We start from the raw sequence: 14,326 nt of genomic DNA, 5'->3' as shown, positions 1-14,326 counted from the left end.
CTGTTGTAGTTGTTATTTAGTTTAGTTTAGTCTTAGTCCTGTCAAAGTTTTAAGTAGTTTTAGTTAGGTAGCGTGTTCCCCTGTTTTGTCCCCCTCGTGGGAGGTTTTGGTTTATGTTTATATTTTTGATAAGTATTTTTTTTTCGTGATTTCCCCCCTATTGCGCTTTTTTAGTTTTTATAAATAAAGTCTCATTTTTCCATGCTCACCGCTGTCTCCACCTGGGTCCTCATTCACATTCATGACACTTACTGATTTGGTTCACTGAAGCATTAAAAGACTCCATCTTGAGACATTCTGCGAGGAAATCTTCTGAAACCACTGTAACTTTATTTTTACTGACGTCTAAAACTTTCAGTTCAGTCAGAGAGAGAGGTAGAGACAGTTCTGATATTTGATTCCTGAAAGACAAAGTTCAATTAATGTTAACATTTGAATTGCTAATTACATAATGTCATTTATATCCCAATCAAATCAAAGACACTTTTAAAGGGATACTTTACCTAAAAATGAAAATTCTGTCAAAATTTCATCACCTACATCCATAGTAGGAAAAAAATACAGTGGAAGTCAAAAGTGCCCCATAACTGTGTTGTCCTTCCTTATTCAAAATGAAATAAGTTTCGTGTTCAACAAAACAAAAAAAAAGAATTATTTAGTAAAAAAATGTCATAGTGTGGAAGTCAATTGGGGGCATAATCTCTATCTTTCTCTGTGTTCACCAGAACAAAGATTTTGAACAACTCGACGGTGAGTAAATTATGAAAGAATTTTCATTTTTTGGGGCAAGTATCCCTTTAAGGCCTCTAGAATGACTTAAATCGCCAAACATACCCTTCCAGTGAGAGCTCCTCTAGTTTATTCATGGCCTGACCCAGTTGGAAAGGGAAGACTGTGATCAGATTGAATGACAGGTTCAATTGGCGTAGGGTTGGACATTGCACAGTTGGGTCCAGTAGCAGAAGAGGACCAATGAGATTGCGGGATACATTGAGCATGCTCAGAGCGGGAAGAGCGAGAAGTTCGGCAGTAAGTGATTGCAATTTGTTACACTGGAGATCAAGTCGGGTCAAACTTCTTAAACTCTACAACAAAAAGAGGTTTGGTAAGATTGAATGAATGCACACAACAATTTTGTCAAATTGTGTCGTAAATTTGGCTAGTAGACAAAGAGACCTGACAAAGAGAGCTGGGAAACTCTGACAGGTTGTTGCTACTCAAATCGAGTCGAAAGAGGTTCTCGATTTGCTGTTTGACAGAGCTCTCATCCATCAAGCAAGACAGATTGTCCAACTCGTTCCCTGATAGATCCAGCAGACGGATGGGTTCCTTATCATAGCCCAGAGGAACACCAGAAGGAGATGGGCTGTCAATCGGCCCTGAATGGTTAACAGAACAGATGTCACATTAATCACAGTCTGGTGAAATCAGTAGCATTAGTTAACATGTTGAAGGGTTTGTAAATTTTACCTCGCGTGTTGTGAGAGTTCCAGCCAAACCTCAAAGAGGCGCTTGGATCAGAGTCTCCGTGGCATCCCTGTGAAAATATGCAGAATCAGGTCAGATTACCTCATTGAAGCTCACTGAAGTGCGTGTGTTTGTTATGTTACCTCTAAACTGGCACGTTTACGTCCACTGTGTCGTCTCCAAGAAGCTTTTCTGCTCAGCTCTGGTGAATCACTATAAATCAACGATCCATTTGGAGGTCCGTCACTCCCTATCAATGAAACAGCATGTGTCAAGCTCTACATGAGATGATCATGTGTTCCTAATGGAGATCAGCTCATGTTACAGTTAAAGATAAATTCAACGGAGTTTTTCATTTTCAGTAGAAGTTTTTAGTCTATTTCCACTCTGTTGGAACTACAAATGACATCTTTAGCAAATTAAACCAGGTCAAAAATCATATTTCAAAGGAGATTCTAATCTATTTTTATATAAAATGTTGTTGCAAACTTATTCTGCTTGGTCCACTCTCGCATTTCACCCTGTTAAAAAATGAATTATAGCTAAACATATTACATTTCAAGTCTCTGACATATGTGACACATGGATATTGAATAAAGGCGCTACTGACCCTGGCAAAATGACACAACTAGGGATGCTCATATTGACCGTTTAATCCGTTAACCGATAGTAAATATTTTGACTGGTTAATACTATCAGTTAAACTATTTAAAAGGTATATTTATTTTAAGTGTAATAATATTAATCACATTTTTTAATAATACAAATAATTTAATAATACGTTTTTAAATAACCATTAAATCATACATGTTCTTACATTTCTATACGGCGTAAGAATAACATGCTAAGCATTAACTCACGGAGCACACAGACGCGGTGTAAATGCCCTGCAAACCTTTTCGAGACAGATAAAAATCCAATCACGCAAATCACTTGACAGAACTGGACAAGTGTAATTCATCTGATTGTTGAGGCCACATGTGTCAGGGCTTTACTCCTCCAAACGGAACACCACTGGCAGCCTTGCTCAAGCTCAAGTCATTTGTTTTAAATGTAGAGAAGGGACAATCGCGCTCACAATGCCTTGTGACATTCTCTGTCTTCCAGGCGTGTCTACAGCTCACCAAAGCTAATATTGGAGCTACTGCAAGGGAATTTCGGTGCTAGCCATCAATTTATCCTTCACATAAACTTAGCATCGCCTGCCCGTGCAGATAACTTTCTTCACACAACCTTTTAAAAAAAATCATGACATAGTTAAGGCTTAAAATAACGCACAACCTGTGCATGAGTGTTACCGGAAGCAAAAGGCCACGTTTGTATGTGAATGTACAGTGTGTGAGGATCTTCTCACCATCACTCTCCATGTCATCCAACATAATGGCAAAGCTGTCATCTAAAGACATGTAGGAGTCGTCACTTTCCTCGTCAGTGTAATATCCTGATGTGCTGACATCACTGGGGTGTCTGGTAACTCCCACAAACCCTTTCTTCCTCTGGAGTAACAAAATCTGTCTGGCCAAAGCCTGACCTTTACCTTAATACAAAGACACAACCACATATTAAGACATAACCAGCTACAATTATCCGCTTACCACATATACACCGCAACCATTAGAAACTAGAGAATGAAAGAAATTGATAAGAAGTATATAAAGGTATTAAACAGAAATGATTATAGATGTTTTTAGTTCATTCATTCATAATTCCTAAGTACACTGTCATATATCTTTGTCTTCTTTCATTTCTATGGAGAAAATGAAAAAATACATCCACATGAGATAGAGAGCGATTCTGTTGAGCATTTGACTTCATGAGATCAGTTCAGTGGACTCACCGTTCCTGCCGTTGACTGAAAGGATGCTCTTACGTTCAGACAGCAGAGCGCTGAGCCAGCTCGCCTTCATCCGCCCCAGATGGAAGCTCCCGAGGCAGAGGGCGCTGTTAGTGTGGTCCAGCCCCAGACGGCTGAGGAGAAGGGTGACGGCGGGGTCGTCTCCTCTCCTGACGCATAGAGCCAGAGCCCCACGCAGCTGCTGTTCATGAACGCCTGCGGAAACCAGCAGCTCCAGCAGAGCCAGCGGAGCTCCCCGATCACAGACCTAAAGAAATACACCAACACATACAGGTTTTCCGGCACTGTATGGATTTGACTATGATGGGTTTGAGTATTGTATTATGTACTGTATTTCCAGAAACAACTACTACTAACTATGCTAACTTTGCAATTGTACCTTTAAGACATGCATATTTAAAAAATAATCTATGTTATCTTTAGCTATTGCGTGGATCTTTGTTAATGTGATCAAAGTTTTGACCTCATGTGTAACCGACACTATTATTGTAGTTTACTAAAATGAAAACTACTAAAAGATTCCTGTTGAAATCAAAGAAATATTGACCAGAATATTATAAAATAAAACGTATATAGCAAGATAAAATAATGAATAATAAAATGCAATTGCTAATATTGCATTTAGGCAAAATAATAATTTGTGTGTCATTCTGTGAACTACTAACAAAAATTTTACCCATTTTCAAATAAAAATGTTTATATTTGCATTTTTTTGCAGAAAATTCGAGAAACAGTTAAAAATATCAGAAAAGATACTTCATATATTTTTAAAACTGCAAATATTTTTATATTCATTTTTAAGCAATCCAACAGTTATATTTTTATGTAGGAAAAGTAAAAAAATATATTTTTTGTGTGATAAACTTTCACATTGCTGTTGGATGACTTTGTCACTCCTGAGGTTTGATTTTGTTGAAATTCAACAAACACTGGACTGAAATGGCCTGCATGTAACACAATCTAGATGATGTTTTGTTGCTTATGTCAATTAAATTATAGCTATCAAGGGAATACTTTGAATAAAAAAAAATGTTATAATGGAAATTTAATTGGTTTTTATGGAAACTTTAATGGTGGGTCTCCACTCTGTGGGTCTGTACTGGTATGTGTTTTATTGGTGGGATGTTTATCTGGTGGATACAGGAAGAACCAACAGAACACCATTCAATCCTACTTTTACTTAATCCTACAGTTTTTTTTAATGTTGTGAATTGCATAACTGTAGTAAACATTTATTAATGCTATTTTTATCATCAGACCTGATTTATGAGAGAATCCGTCTTTGTTTTCTTGTTGATGTCAGCACCCAGCTGTATGAGACACTCGGTCATGACCACATCTCCCTCCTCACACGCCCTTTCCAGAAGCATGTACATGATCTCACCGTCTGCCACCATCTTCAGCAGACACAGGCAACTCATTGCCTGTAACTGGACAACAGTGCTTGGATTTATCACTAACAGTTCGTTCAATTATAAAAGCTTGAGATCTCCTTCTAATAATGTCTCACGGGATCTCTGCGCTGGTCTGTCGTGCTCTCCCTCAAGATCTGAAAAATCTCCTTCTCGAACCCCTCCTTCTGCAGCTCTGCCGCCGCACTCGAGCAGGTGTCCAACAGCTTCCACACCACCTGAAATCCCTGATGGACCAAAACTCACACCGCTAGAACCTAAAGTACTAACAACTTGCGAGCCTTTGAATTGTAGAATGAAAGCCACAATACTGATGTACCTTGAGGAGCATGGCCGTGTCTTCTTTGTGTTTTCGTACAGAGTTGACCACAACAGAGGCCAGTACCGGCACCATCATACGAGAAAGCTTCTTCTTAGAGATGAGGTGAAACAAGAGGCTAAGACCCCAGTAGTGAATATCTACAATATAAGACAGATGATTTCAATTGATATACATCCCAAAATCTATAATAAATAAATAAATGTGAGGTTCTTGGCCAGCATAGTTGTAATATTGACCACCATGTTATAAATACAGACAATGCTCTGGGCATTAAAGGGACAGTCCAGCCAAAAATAAAAATATGTCATGAATTATTCAACCTCTAGTTTTTCCAAACCTGTGTAAATTTATAGAATAGAATAGTTTTGAAATAAGTCTTATTCATATTTTAAATCAGCTCTTAGTTTTTTGTTATTTTAGATAAAGTTTTAGCTTTTTTTTTTATTGTTATACTTTTACTCCTTTAAACTTACTTCAGTTTATTTTTGAGGCAACATTTACATTTTTCCTTGAGTCAAGTTATTCCAATCATATTTAGCTCAATATTTTATTTGATTTCAATGAACAGGAACGTTTTCAAAGTTTTAATTTAGGTAAACTAAAATAACATTGGTGAACACAAAGAAAGATATTTGGAAGAATGTTAGCAACTGAGATTTCTGGGGCACCATTGGCTACCAGTAAAATAGTTGCACCAGAACTGTTTGTTTTCCTAAATTCTTCAAAATGTTTCTTTCGTGTTCAACATATGTATACATCAATAATTCTTTCTACTAAGGTAGTCAATGGAGTTTTCTTTTTTGGGTGAAATGTCCCTTTAAGAACGTATGGCTGAGATCAGAAGGATCGAAAAAGGGATGAAGGTGGAAATGGGATGAAGGTGGTAATACGCACCACGCTTCAGTGGGAACATCTGCAGTGTGTGAAGAACTGTATCTATCGCCCCCTGCTGGCACATCAGGTCAACGGCTCCTGAACAGTCAGCTAAAGTGGTGAGAACACCAAGTCCGCACTCCTGAATCTCCTCACTACTAATAAACTGAAAGCACAAACACAAAAACTGTGCCATCATGCCACTGATGCAGTCAATCGAGTTTTGAAAAAGTTCTTATGAAAGTAAAGCTAGCAAGAAACAAGCTATGTACCCTATTAAGTCCCATTAGATATACAGTGTGAGCTCCCTCTAGTACACACTGGTTCTTCAGCACCCGCAGCGACACATCCACCATGTCGGGATCCGCCACTGAGATGCCATGTTCCCTTAAACTCCTGTCTGCTCACACAGAGAGACACTTTACATCAATAGTGTACACTTTAACATTTGTTTTTTAAAAGGATTGGAAACAAAGTGCCACAAACATGGACACCAGTAAATCTGAAAAAAAAATGATTTTAAAAGCATGCCTGGGTTGAGAAGAACAAGACTCGCTCTGAGACCCTCCAGCTGAACTTCAGGAAGGAAGTTGTGCGTCTTCAGAGCGATTAGAATCTGACCGAGAACCAGAGCACCTTCATCCAGACCGGCCCTCCTGGAGAAAGCCAAGGAAGACCACCCCATTCATTGTTTATCTCTATTTTGTAAATCAAAGATTCAGTGACTGCTTGAATTTGTACTCACGCTCTCTGGAAGAGGGTGTGAAGCAGTTTGCAGGCGCTTTCACACACGTCGCTGGAGTTTGAGTGTTTTTTCATCAGACTGACAATGTTGAAATGAATGCCGTGAGACAACAAGAGGGCTCTCATCCTGCCTACAATCAGGAAACCACCAAAATATCAATCCCTTCGAAACATCACACATTATATGACTAAAAGAGTGTAAAATCACAATTTGAATATTGTGTCGCTGTCCAAATTCTGTGTTTTTCAGGAAATGGGAAAAACGCTGTACTTTTTCAATGATTACACACTGTGTTGAACACAAGTTCAACAAGTTGAAAAGCTGTTTTTAATACTTTTTATTGTTTAGATATTTGCAAAACCCATTGACAAATATAAAGGGTGACTGTAATAAATCTCCATAAACGGGAAGGAAGGAGGCGGAAACCGGCAAACATTTAAACATTTAATAAAGTAATTTAAGAGCCGGCGGCCCCTCACGGACGACCGCCGGCGAACAAAACATGAACATAAATATAAATACAAACATAACATAAGTTCGGGCCCGGTCCTCTCTCTTTCGACGGTCCGGTCGCTCGTTCCTTTTATATGCTCCCATCTCCTACGTGATTCGAGGCCGGTGTGCGCACAGCTGGCGCTAATTCACAATTACTCACCGGACTCGAACCACGGTCTCGCCCCGCCTACTCTACTACATATCCCCATCACCCCTCACAGGCCGGGGGGTACCCCCGCGACTGTGCAAGCTCCCTCCCCCTCCTTCGGGGGGGGTGGGGTGGGGGGTATGCAGCGACGAGACGAGACAACGGAGACGGGAGCCCTCGGAGCGACCGGAAAGAGAGAGGGGAGAGGGAGAGAGGAAAAAAAAATAAAGTCCGGTTCCCCGACATGCCGCCGCTCGTTCCTCAACCAGCCGGAGTACTCTCCTTCGCGGTGCCTTGCGGTGGCCCTGGGGCTTCGGTGGACGGCTCGACCGTCCGCCCCCTGGCGGCCGGCGGTGGCTCCTCCTTTATCTGGGAGTCGGGGCGGGCTCCCCGTCCCCTGCTCCTCCCCCTTGGGCGGACGGACGCAGGCTCCGGCCTCTGGCAGGAGGTGGCCGCACTCGGCACTTCCGCCTCCTGCTCCTCCCCCTCGGGGGACGGACGCAGGCTCCGGCCTCTGGCGGACGGCGGCAACCCCCCCGCTCCCGCTTGGACGACAGCCACCCCACCTCGACCCAGGGACGCAGCAGCAAAGGTCGCCGTTCCACCGAAGCTTTGACGGTGGCCACACTGTGCACTTCCGTTTCCCCAGAGCCACCGCTTCGGGCAGCCACTGGCGGACGCCCTTCGTCCGTGCTGCCCGAACTCTCCGGCACCGCGAGGCCACTCGGCGGCGAGGACTCTCCGACAGCATGTCTCTCCTTCCTCCCGGGTTTCGGCACCACTGTAATAAATCTCCATAAACGGGAAGGAAGGAGGCGGAAACCGGCAAACATTTAAACATTTAATAAAGTAATTTAAGAGCCGGCGGCCCCTCACGGACGACCGCCGGCGAACAAAACATGAACATAAATAAATACAAACGTAAAACAAGTTCGGGCCCGGTCCTCTCTCTTCGACGGTCCGGTCGCTCATTCCTTTTATATGCTCCCATCTCCTACGTGATTCGAGGCCGGTGTGCGCACAGCTGGCGCTAATTCACAATTACTCACCGGACTCGAACCACGGTCTCGCCCCGCCTACTCTACTACAGTGACTAATAAGAATGACTAATGGCAAAAAATTTAAATCACGAAATATGGAGACATGAGGTTTCGGAAGACCAGCGATTTGCTATTCACGAGTTCACCCTCGCAGATAAGCAGCTAGGTTGTAGGATGAATTGGTAAAGCATGGATATGAAGGTTATGCTTATTTGGCGTGCTGTGCTTGGATTGGGCTCTTCCATGGAAGCACTCTTCCATGGTTAGGGCAAGTGCGCTGGGCTCGGAACTGGCTCAAGCCCAGAACACACCCCCCCGGGGGTCCTACGGGACTAAGAGGAAAATGAGAGTAGCTGGGGTGGAGGAGGGATGTTGAACTTGCGAGAAGCATCAGTTAAGACTGCTTGTATATTTATGATGGAGATTGCTTGAACTTATAGGGTAAATGCTGTGATTGCTGATGTTGTACCAGCCTAGATGATTGTGATGAGGTCACATGCTCGAGCTATATTTGATTGCTGATGATATACCGGCGGGCTGATAATATGCTTAGGTTCCTCCCGAACTTTGTTAATAAAACATCTCTTCAGCTATTGCTGTACTTGGATAACTTAAAAACTAAAAGTCACGAAGTGCAATTTACTTCCATTTCTAGTGTGACAAAAGAACCACAGAAATATCATCTTTCTTTTATTATCTCTGTTCCGAGGAAGCCGGGACGAGAGCCTTGAGGCAACGAACGGAGGAGATCGGGAGCATAAGAGGATGAGCGAGAGGACTGGTGACGAGAGAGGACCTGGCCCGGACATATGTTAAGTTTGTATTTATGTTCTTCTGGCCTGCAGTCGACCGTGAGGTGGCTGCCCGTCTTTTACTTCTGTGTTATTGTTTGTTTATTATGATTAAAGTTTGTTAAATTTTCCCTCCTCCTTCCTTCCCTACTTTGAACTGTATTACTATCTCTCTTTAGGCTCATTATTTGGTTAGAGTCAATCGTTTTTTGTATCGAATGAGAAAAATACAAAGTATAGCGGACTGAGATTTTTGGACCCCACTGCATATATCTGACCTAAGAGAAATAAAAAAGTTAATCATGACTCACTGTTGAGTTGTATAAGTGTGCGCAGTGTACAGGAAGCAGCTTGAAACATCGGCACACAGGACGAATGAAAGAGCATTGAAGCCATAATGAGAGTATGAAGAGGAGGCCTGAAACACAAGGAAATATGATTCTGAAACACATACAGTGTGTTGATACTGTACACTTATTTAATATTCAATTGTTGGTATAACTTCCAGAGTGATTTTCTTTCTTTATTGATGATAAAACATGATTGCGCTCTGATGATCCATTCGAATGTAAAGGGCTTTTAAACTGATGTAAAATATGATACATTTCATAAAATCGAACCTTCCTTCCAGTTCCATGTATTGGGAAGCATTGCAATGGAGCAGCAGGCTGTTTACGGCCCAACAAGCAGCCTCCTGATTGGACAGAGAGTAACATTAACTGTGGTATAAATCCAAATATGAACTTTAGATTTTTTACGCATAGTGAGCTTGGCCATGACCTCCTCACCTGTACTGTGGCATTATCAGCGTGTCGCTCCAAAGCCGTATAACAGGCTTCTGTCCATATAAGGCTTTCCTCCCCATGTGTGACTTCTTCCCTAACGGCCATTTCCTGTTCCACCCCATCCTCCTCACTGCCCTCTCTGTCCAGACCTTCATTCTGTACAATAGACTCTGCTGAGAAATGGAAATCATGTGACCAGAGTATCAATTTGTGATGTGAGATCACGTTGGTTTTAGTTCACATGTTCATAACATCCACATTCCATGGTAAATTTTCTATCATTTAAAAGTATTATAATGCTGTATGATACAATGTAGACATCACAATCAGAAGGATATTTGAAGTTTATTAGTACAAAGGATTAGCTTTCCTGTAGCTCAGTGGTGTTAACAACGCAAGGTTGTGGGTTCGTTCCCAGGGGATTGCATGTACAAATGTACAAATGTATAGGATAATGCAATGCAAGTCGCTTTGTATAAAAGCGTCTGCCAAATGCCTAAATGTCAAATGTCATTAATTGAAGATATTTTGTAAAAATCTCTATTTGTATATCAATCAGGCATTTCCCAAAAGCAAAGTTAGCCAACAATGATTGTATGTTCCGTCGTACCAGCATAGTTTAACGATTAAAGTGTTTCCCGAAACCATCGTTACAACGCAAAGTTGCGTGGTTGGAACTACAGGTCTCGAGAAATCCAGACAAATTCCATTTTATGTCTTTTAGTTTGTCAAAAAAATAAATGCACTTTTTTAAAAAAGTGCACATGTACACACGACCCTGGGGGAATCCCTGGGCGGAGTAAAGTAGGAGGAACTTGCAAATGAATGAAATAAAACAACAGAGAACAAAAATAGGATAACAAAAGCATCGCAACATGGTTGTTCAGCAGCGAGCTACGTCGTTGTTCGGGAAACGCACCACAGGTCAATTCTTAAGCAACAGTCCGCTCAAAAATATAAATTCTGTCATTATTTAATCATGTTGTTCCAACAAATTTCAACGCAATTTGATGGTTATTTCGTATACATTCATACAAGCTGATTTAAATGTTTAGGTACAATCTGTTTTTACACCAGTGACGTTTAGGGGCAGGACTTCATTACTTCTTTTTTTTGTTGACAAGCTTTTCCTGGGTCAACGCCAAGGTCATAGGTTTCACCCCAGGGATTGCACATACTCAAAAACTAATGTATAGTATAATGAAATGTAAGTAGCTTTTGGATAAAAGCATCTGTCAAATACATAAATGTAAAAAATGTTGTATGAATTCATACAAAATAGCCAGTGGGAGGGATCTCCAATTGATGTTACATTATATTTACTTACCGAGCATACTCAGACAAGAGAGAGCAGCAGTCTGAACGGTTGCATTCTCAGGGTAAGAGACACAAGCTTTCACAGCCACTTTGTGGACACCATTCAGCACCAAGATGTTATAGTAACTTTCTGTCAAACACAATATTTTTTTTATAAGTTATGACGGCTAAACCAGGCATACTGTATAACTGCACTAATTCTTAAAATGTGAAAACAGCATGGCCCCAATTCGACCTGAACCCACCTGATGTAAGTTTTCGTAACAAACAGCATCCGGTCTCCTGTATGGCCTCAGAGTCCAGCCACGCCTCCATGGCCCGACACATCAGAGTGTAGCATTTAACCGTTTTGGACATCAGCATCTCAACATTGCTTGCTAGACTCAAGACACATTCAGTTAGAACAGTTTTAGGCGAACAGAATCATAAAAACAAAAAGGGGGCAGTGTGACGTACCTGGAGCAGCCAACGGTATGAGGACCCTTAAAGCTCGCAAAACCACATTCTCACTGTCCATAAACCTGCTGAGAGCGTTCAGAACCACCTCATGATCCTTCTTCTCGATGAACTCAATCAGATGATCCTCTGAAACTGGTACGGCACAAACGAACAGTTAAGGGAAAATTCAATCATCTTTTATTCACCATCGTGTCATTCAAAATCCATATAAGACTATGAAACACAAAAGAAGAAGTTGTAAGAAATGATTTGTGAAGATGTAAGTCAACAGGGTTCAATTTTATTTGATTAACACCCATCCATCCAACACCCATTCTTTAAATTTTGTGTTCTGCTGATAAAAAAAGTCAGGTTTGGAATTACATGATGGTGTGAATGGATTTTCATTTCTGTATACAGTATCAATAGTCCTCCGAGAATGTTGCTTGTGTGTGTGTGTGTGTGTGTTGTCACCTCTCTGCAGCAGTAGTTGTAGAGCCGAACATCCCTGCAACTGAACCTCCTCACTGTCACTGAACAATCTCATTGGCCTCAAAACCTGGAAAAACACGTCTATTTCTTCCTCATCCAAGACCTGCGTCGCAATCTCATCTGGCCCACAAACACAAAACATCAGTAAAGCAGTGGCTAATGTGGCCTATTCATGACACTTTACAAGCAGAACCTTTAGGCATCTTTTGTTAAGTACAGTATGCAAGTTTCCTTTAAGTGTTTTGGTGTCATTATTTGGTTAGATGTTTCATTGGAACGCAAACAGTACCTGACTGAAGCAACAGAGTCAGAGCTCTGAGACCCACCATCATCATTTTGGCGTCTTTATGAAACATGCACAGCACCTTCAGAATATGCCTGTGAGCAAACATCCATCCAATCATAAACATGAATGCACATGCCCTCGCATTTATCAAAATCTCGGAATCTTGCGAGAATCAAATCAGGAAAACAAAGGACTTTTTTTGCAGATTTTTACTTTCAGTTTAATACAATGACAAACGTAGGAAGTTCCATATATTCATACTTTTGTTTTAAACACTTGAAGTTTAGTTTGGACACCTTACACCTACTGTACATACATTTTATAGAGATAAGATTGAGTACATTATAGAAACATAGACGGCTTACTGATGCACTCCTATTAAATTAAGGTCTGCTGGGGTTGCCAGTCTGTCCAGAGTGGAGGGACAGATCTCCATCAGACGACACAGCAAAGACCACCCAACCTAGACACCAACACCAGATCACTTAAATGCTTTCAAACAGAGACTGTTTTAAAGATGGGGAAACATGCTATTTCATGCATTCTGACTTATTTACTGTTGAACGTGCTGGTTTCTCCTGCTTAATGTGGTCAACTTGTTTAAAACTAGTTGGACGTATGACGTAGTATTTCTGTATTGGCTGTGCTGTTTCAAAATTGGCTGCACTGTGGGCCTGTGGCTGCAGCTCGTTACTCTTGCGATAGTGAGAGAAGTTTAGGTGTGTTTGTTTGTTCACTGCATTTCAGTGATGAATGTTACATAAACGATGGATATTACGCTGGATTTGGAGATCGTTTGTGATAGATGGCGCAGTGCTAAAAGGTGCCGGACATAAACCGCTCGCGGTAAGTCAAACTAAGTCATTTATCTGTGTTTCGTTGGCAATCGGCGCGTACGTGCATAATGTAAATAGCACAAAGGGATTATTGCGATGATGTATTGTGTGCTTGTGCTGTAGTTCCGTCCCCCCTGCGTCTTTTTTTTCTGAAATAAGATGTATCTCTCATTTATAAATTTGATCACACTAAATACTTTTTGAAGATACGATTTATGCAATACTTCTGTTTATGTACTCGAGATTAATATGAGATTGGCCTGTTACCCCATCTTTAACAAAACATTTTAACCCACAACAATTATTTTCTGTCTGTTTGATAAGGTCAGGGAGTTTATATACACTGCTTCATTTGGTAAAGTAATTCTTTATATAAACACTGCAGTCGGCCTCTTTTTGTTTGAATAGGTGTGAAATCACAAATGTTTTATAAAGCAGTTCAAAACTAACTATAAAAAAATAAACAAGCCCCAGTTTCCATTCACTGTCATGCTAGTTTGGGATACTATGGGTGAAAAACGTGTACCCTTCGGTTAAACTCTCCCTTTAAGCAGAGAAAACTTGTTTCATGTTGCATCTGAAATGAAAACTACCTGCTGAACTTTGCTGTTGAAATGAGATGACAGCACCAGCATCAGAGACACATGGACATTCTTATCCGCAAACAAGTCAACTGCGGGACAAAAGAAAAACAGAAACCTAAAAATACCAGCAGCAGATGTCCCACTGGAAAAGCCCAAGGGGAGGGGAGCTGACAGTTTGCATTGGTGTTTAATATGAATGTACCAGTGCTTTAAAGGCATCTATCCGTTTACCCTTTTACACACAGAAACAGTCCAGTTTCAGAGGTCAGTCTGTAACTCACCGCAGTGATCTGTATGGGACAGGAACAGAAGGTCCTGTATGATCTGGACCATGGTGCCCAACTGCTTCCCTTCCTGTAGGTTCAATCTTACCAGCAGTTTCTTCAATCTGATCTTTAACTCCTCTTTGTCTGCCATGATCGATCACTCTGTGGTGTGAA

General features: G+C 41.2%; 1 protein-coding gene across 1 annotated transcript in view; it reads right to left on the bottom strand.

Annotated features, from left to right (window-relative positions):
• lrrk2 (leucine-rich repeat kinase 2) overlaps positions 1-14,310 on the bottom strand; it is a 35,326-nt gene extending 21,016 nt beyond the window's left edge. Inside the window, 25 exon segments of the mRNA XM_056739596.1 lie at positions 253-401; positions 835-1,085; positions 1,177-1,379; positions 1,471-1,537; positions 1,611-1,717; positions 2,822-3,004; positions 3,305-3,569; positions 4,582-4,752; positions 4,833-4,961; positions 5,054-5,193; positions 5,951-6,095; positions 6,202-6,329; positions 6,461-6,585; positions 6,675-6,804; positions 9,460-9,566; positions 9,769-9,842; positions 9,937-10,106; positions 11,261-11,380; positions 11,496-11,627; positions 11,707-11,841; positions 12,163-12,300; positions 12,470-12,558; positions 12,832-12,929; positions 13,896-13,975; positions 14,168-14,310. Of these exon segments, the coding sequence (XP_056595574.1) occupies positions 253-401; positions 835-1,085; positions 1,177-1,379; positions 1,471-1,537; positions 1,611-1,717; positions 2,822-3,004; positions 3,305-3,569; positions 4,582-4,752; positions 4,833-4,961; positions 5,054-5,193; positions 5,951-6,095; positions 6,202-6,329; positions 6,461-6,585; positions 6,675-6,804; positions 9,460-9,566; positions 9,769-9,842; positions 9,937-10,106; positions 11,261-11,380; positions 11,496-11,627; positions 11,707-11,841; positions 12,163-12,300; positions 12,470-12,558; positions 12,832-12,929; positions 13,896-13,975; positions 14,168-14,303 (3,472 nt within the window). The 5' untranslated portion in view covers positions 14,304-14,310.
• Between the last annotated feature and the right edge of the window lie 16 nt (positions 14,311-14,326).

The sequence above is a fragment of the Triplophysa dalaica genome, chromosome 24 (genome assembly GCF_015846415.1).
Source record: "Triplophysa dalaica isolate WHDGS20190420 chromosome 24, ASM1584641v1, whole genome shotgun sequence".
Classification (NCBI taxonomy): Eukaryota; Metazoa; Chordata; class Actinopteri; order Cypriniformes; family Nemacheilidae; genus Triplophysa; species Triplophysa dalaica.
Note: the sequence above shows the minus strand (reverse complement) of the source record. Positions and strands in the feature narration are given on the sequence as shown.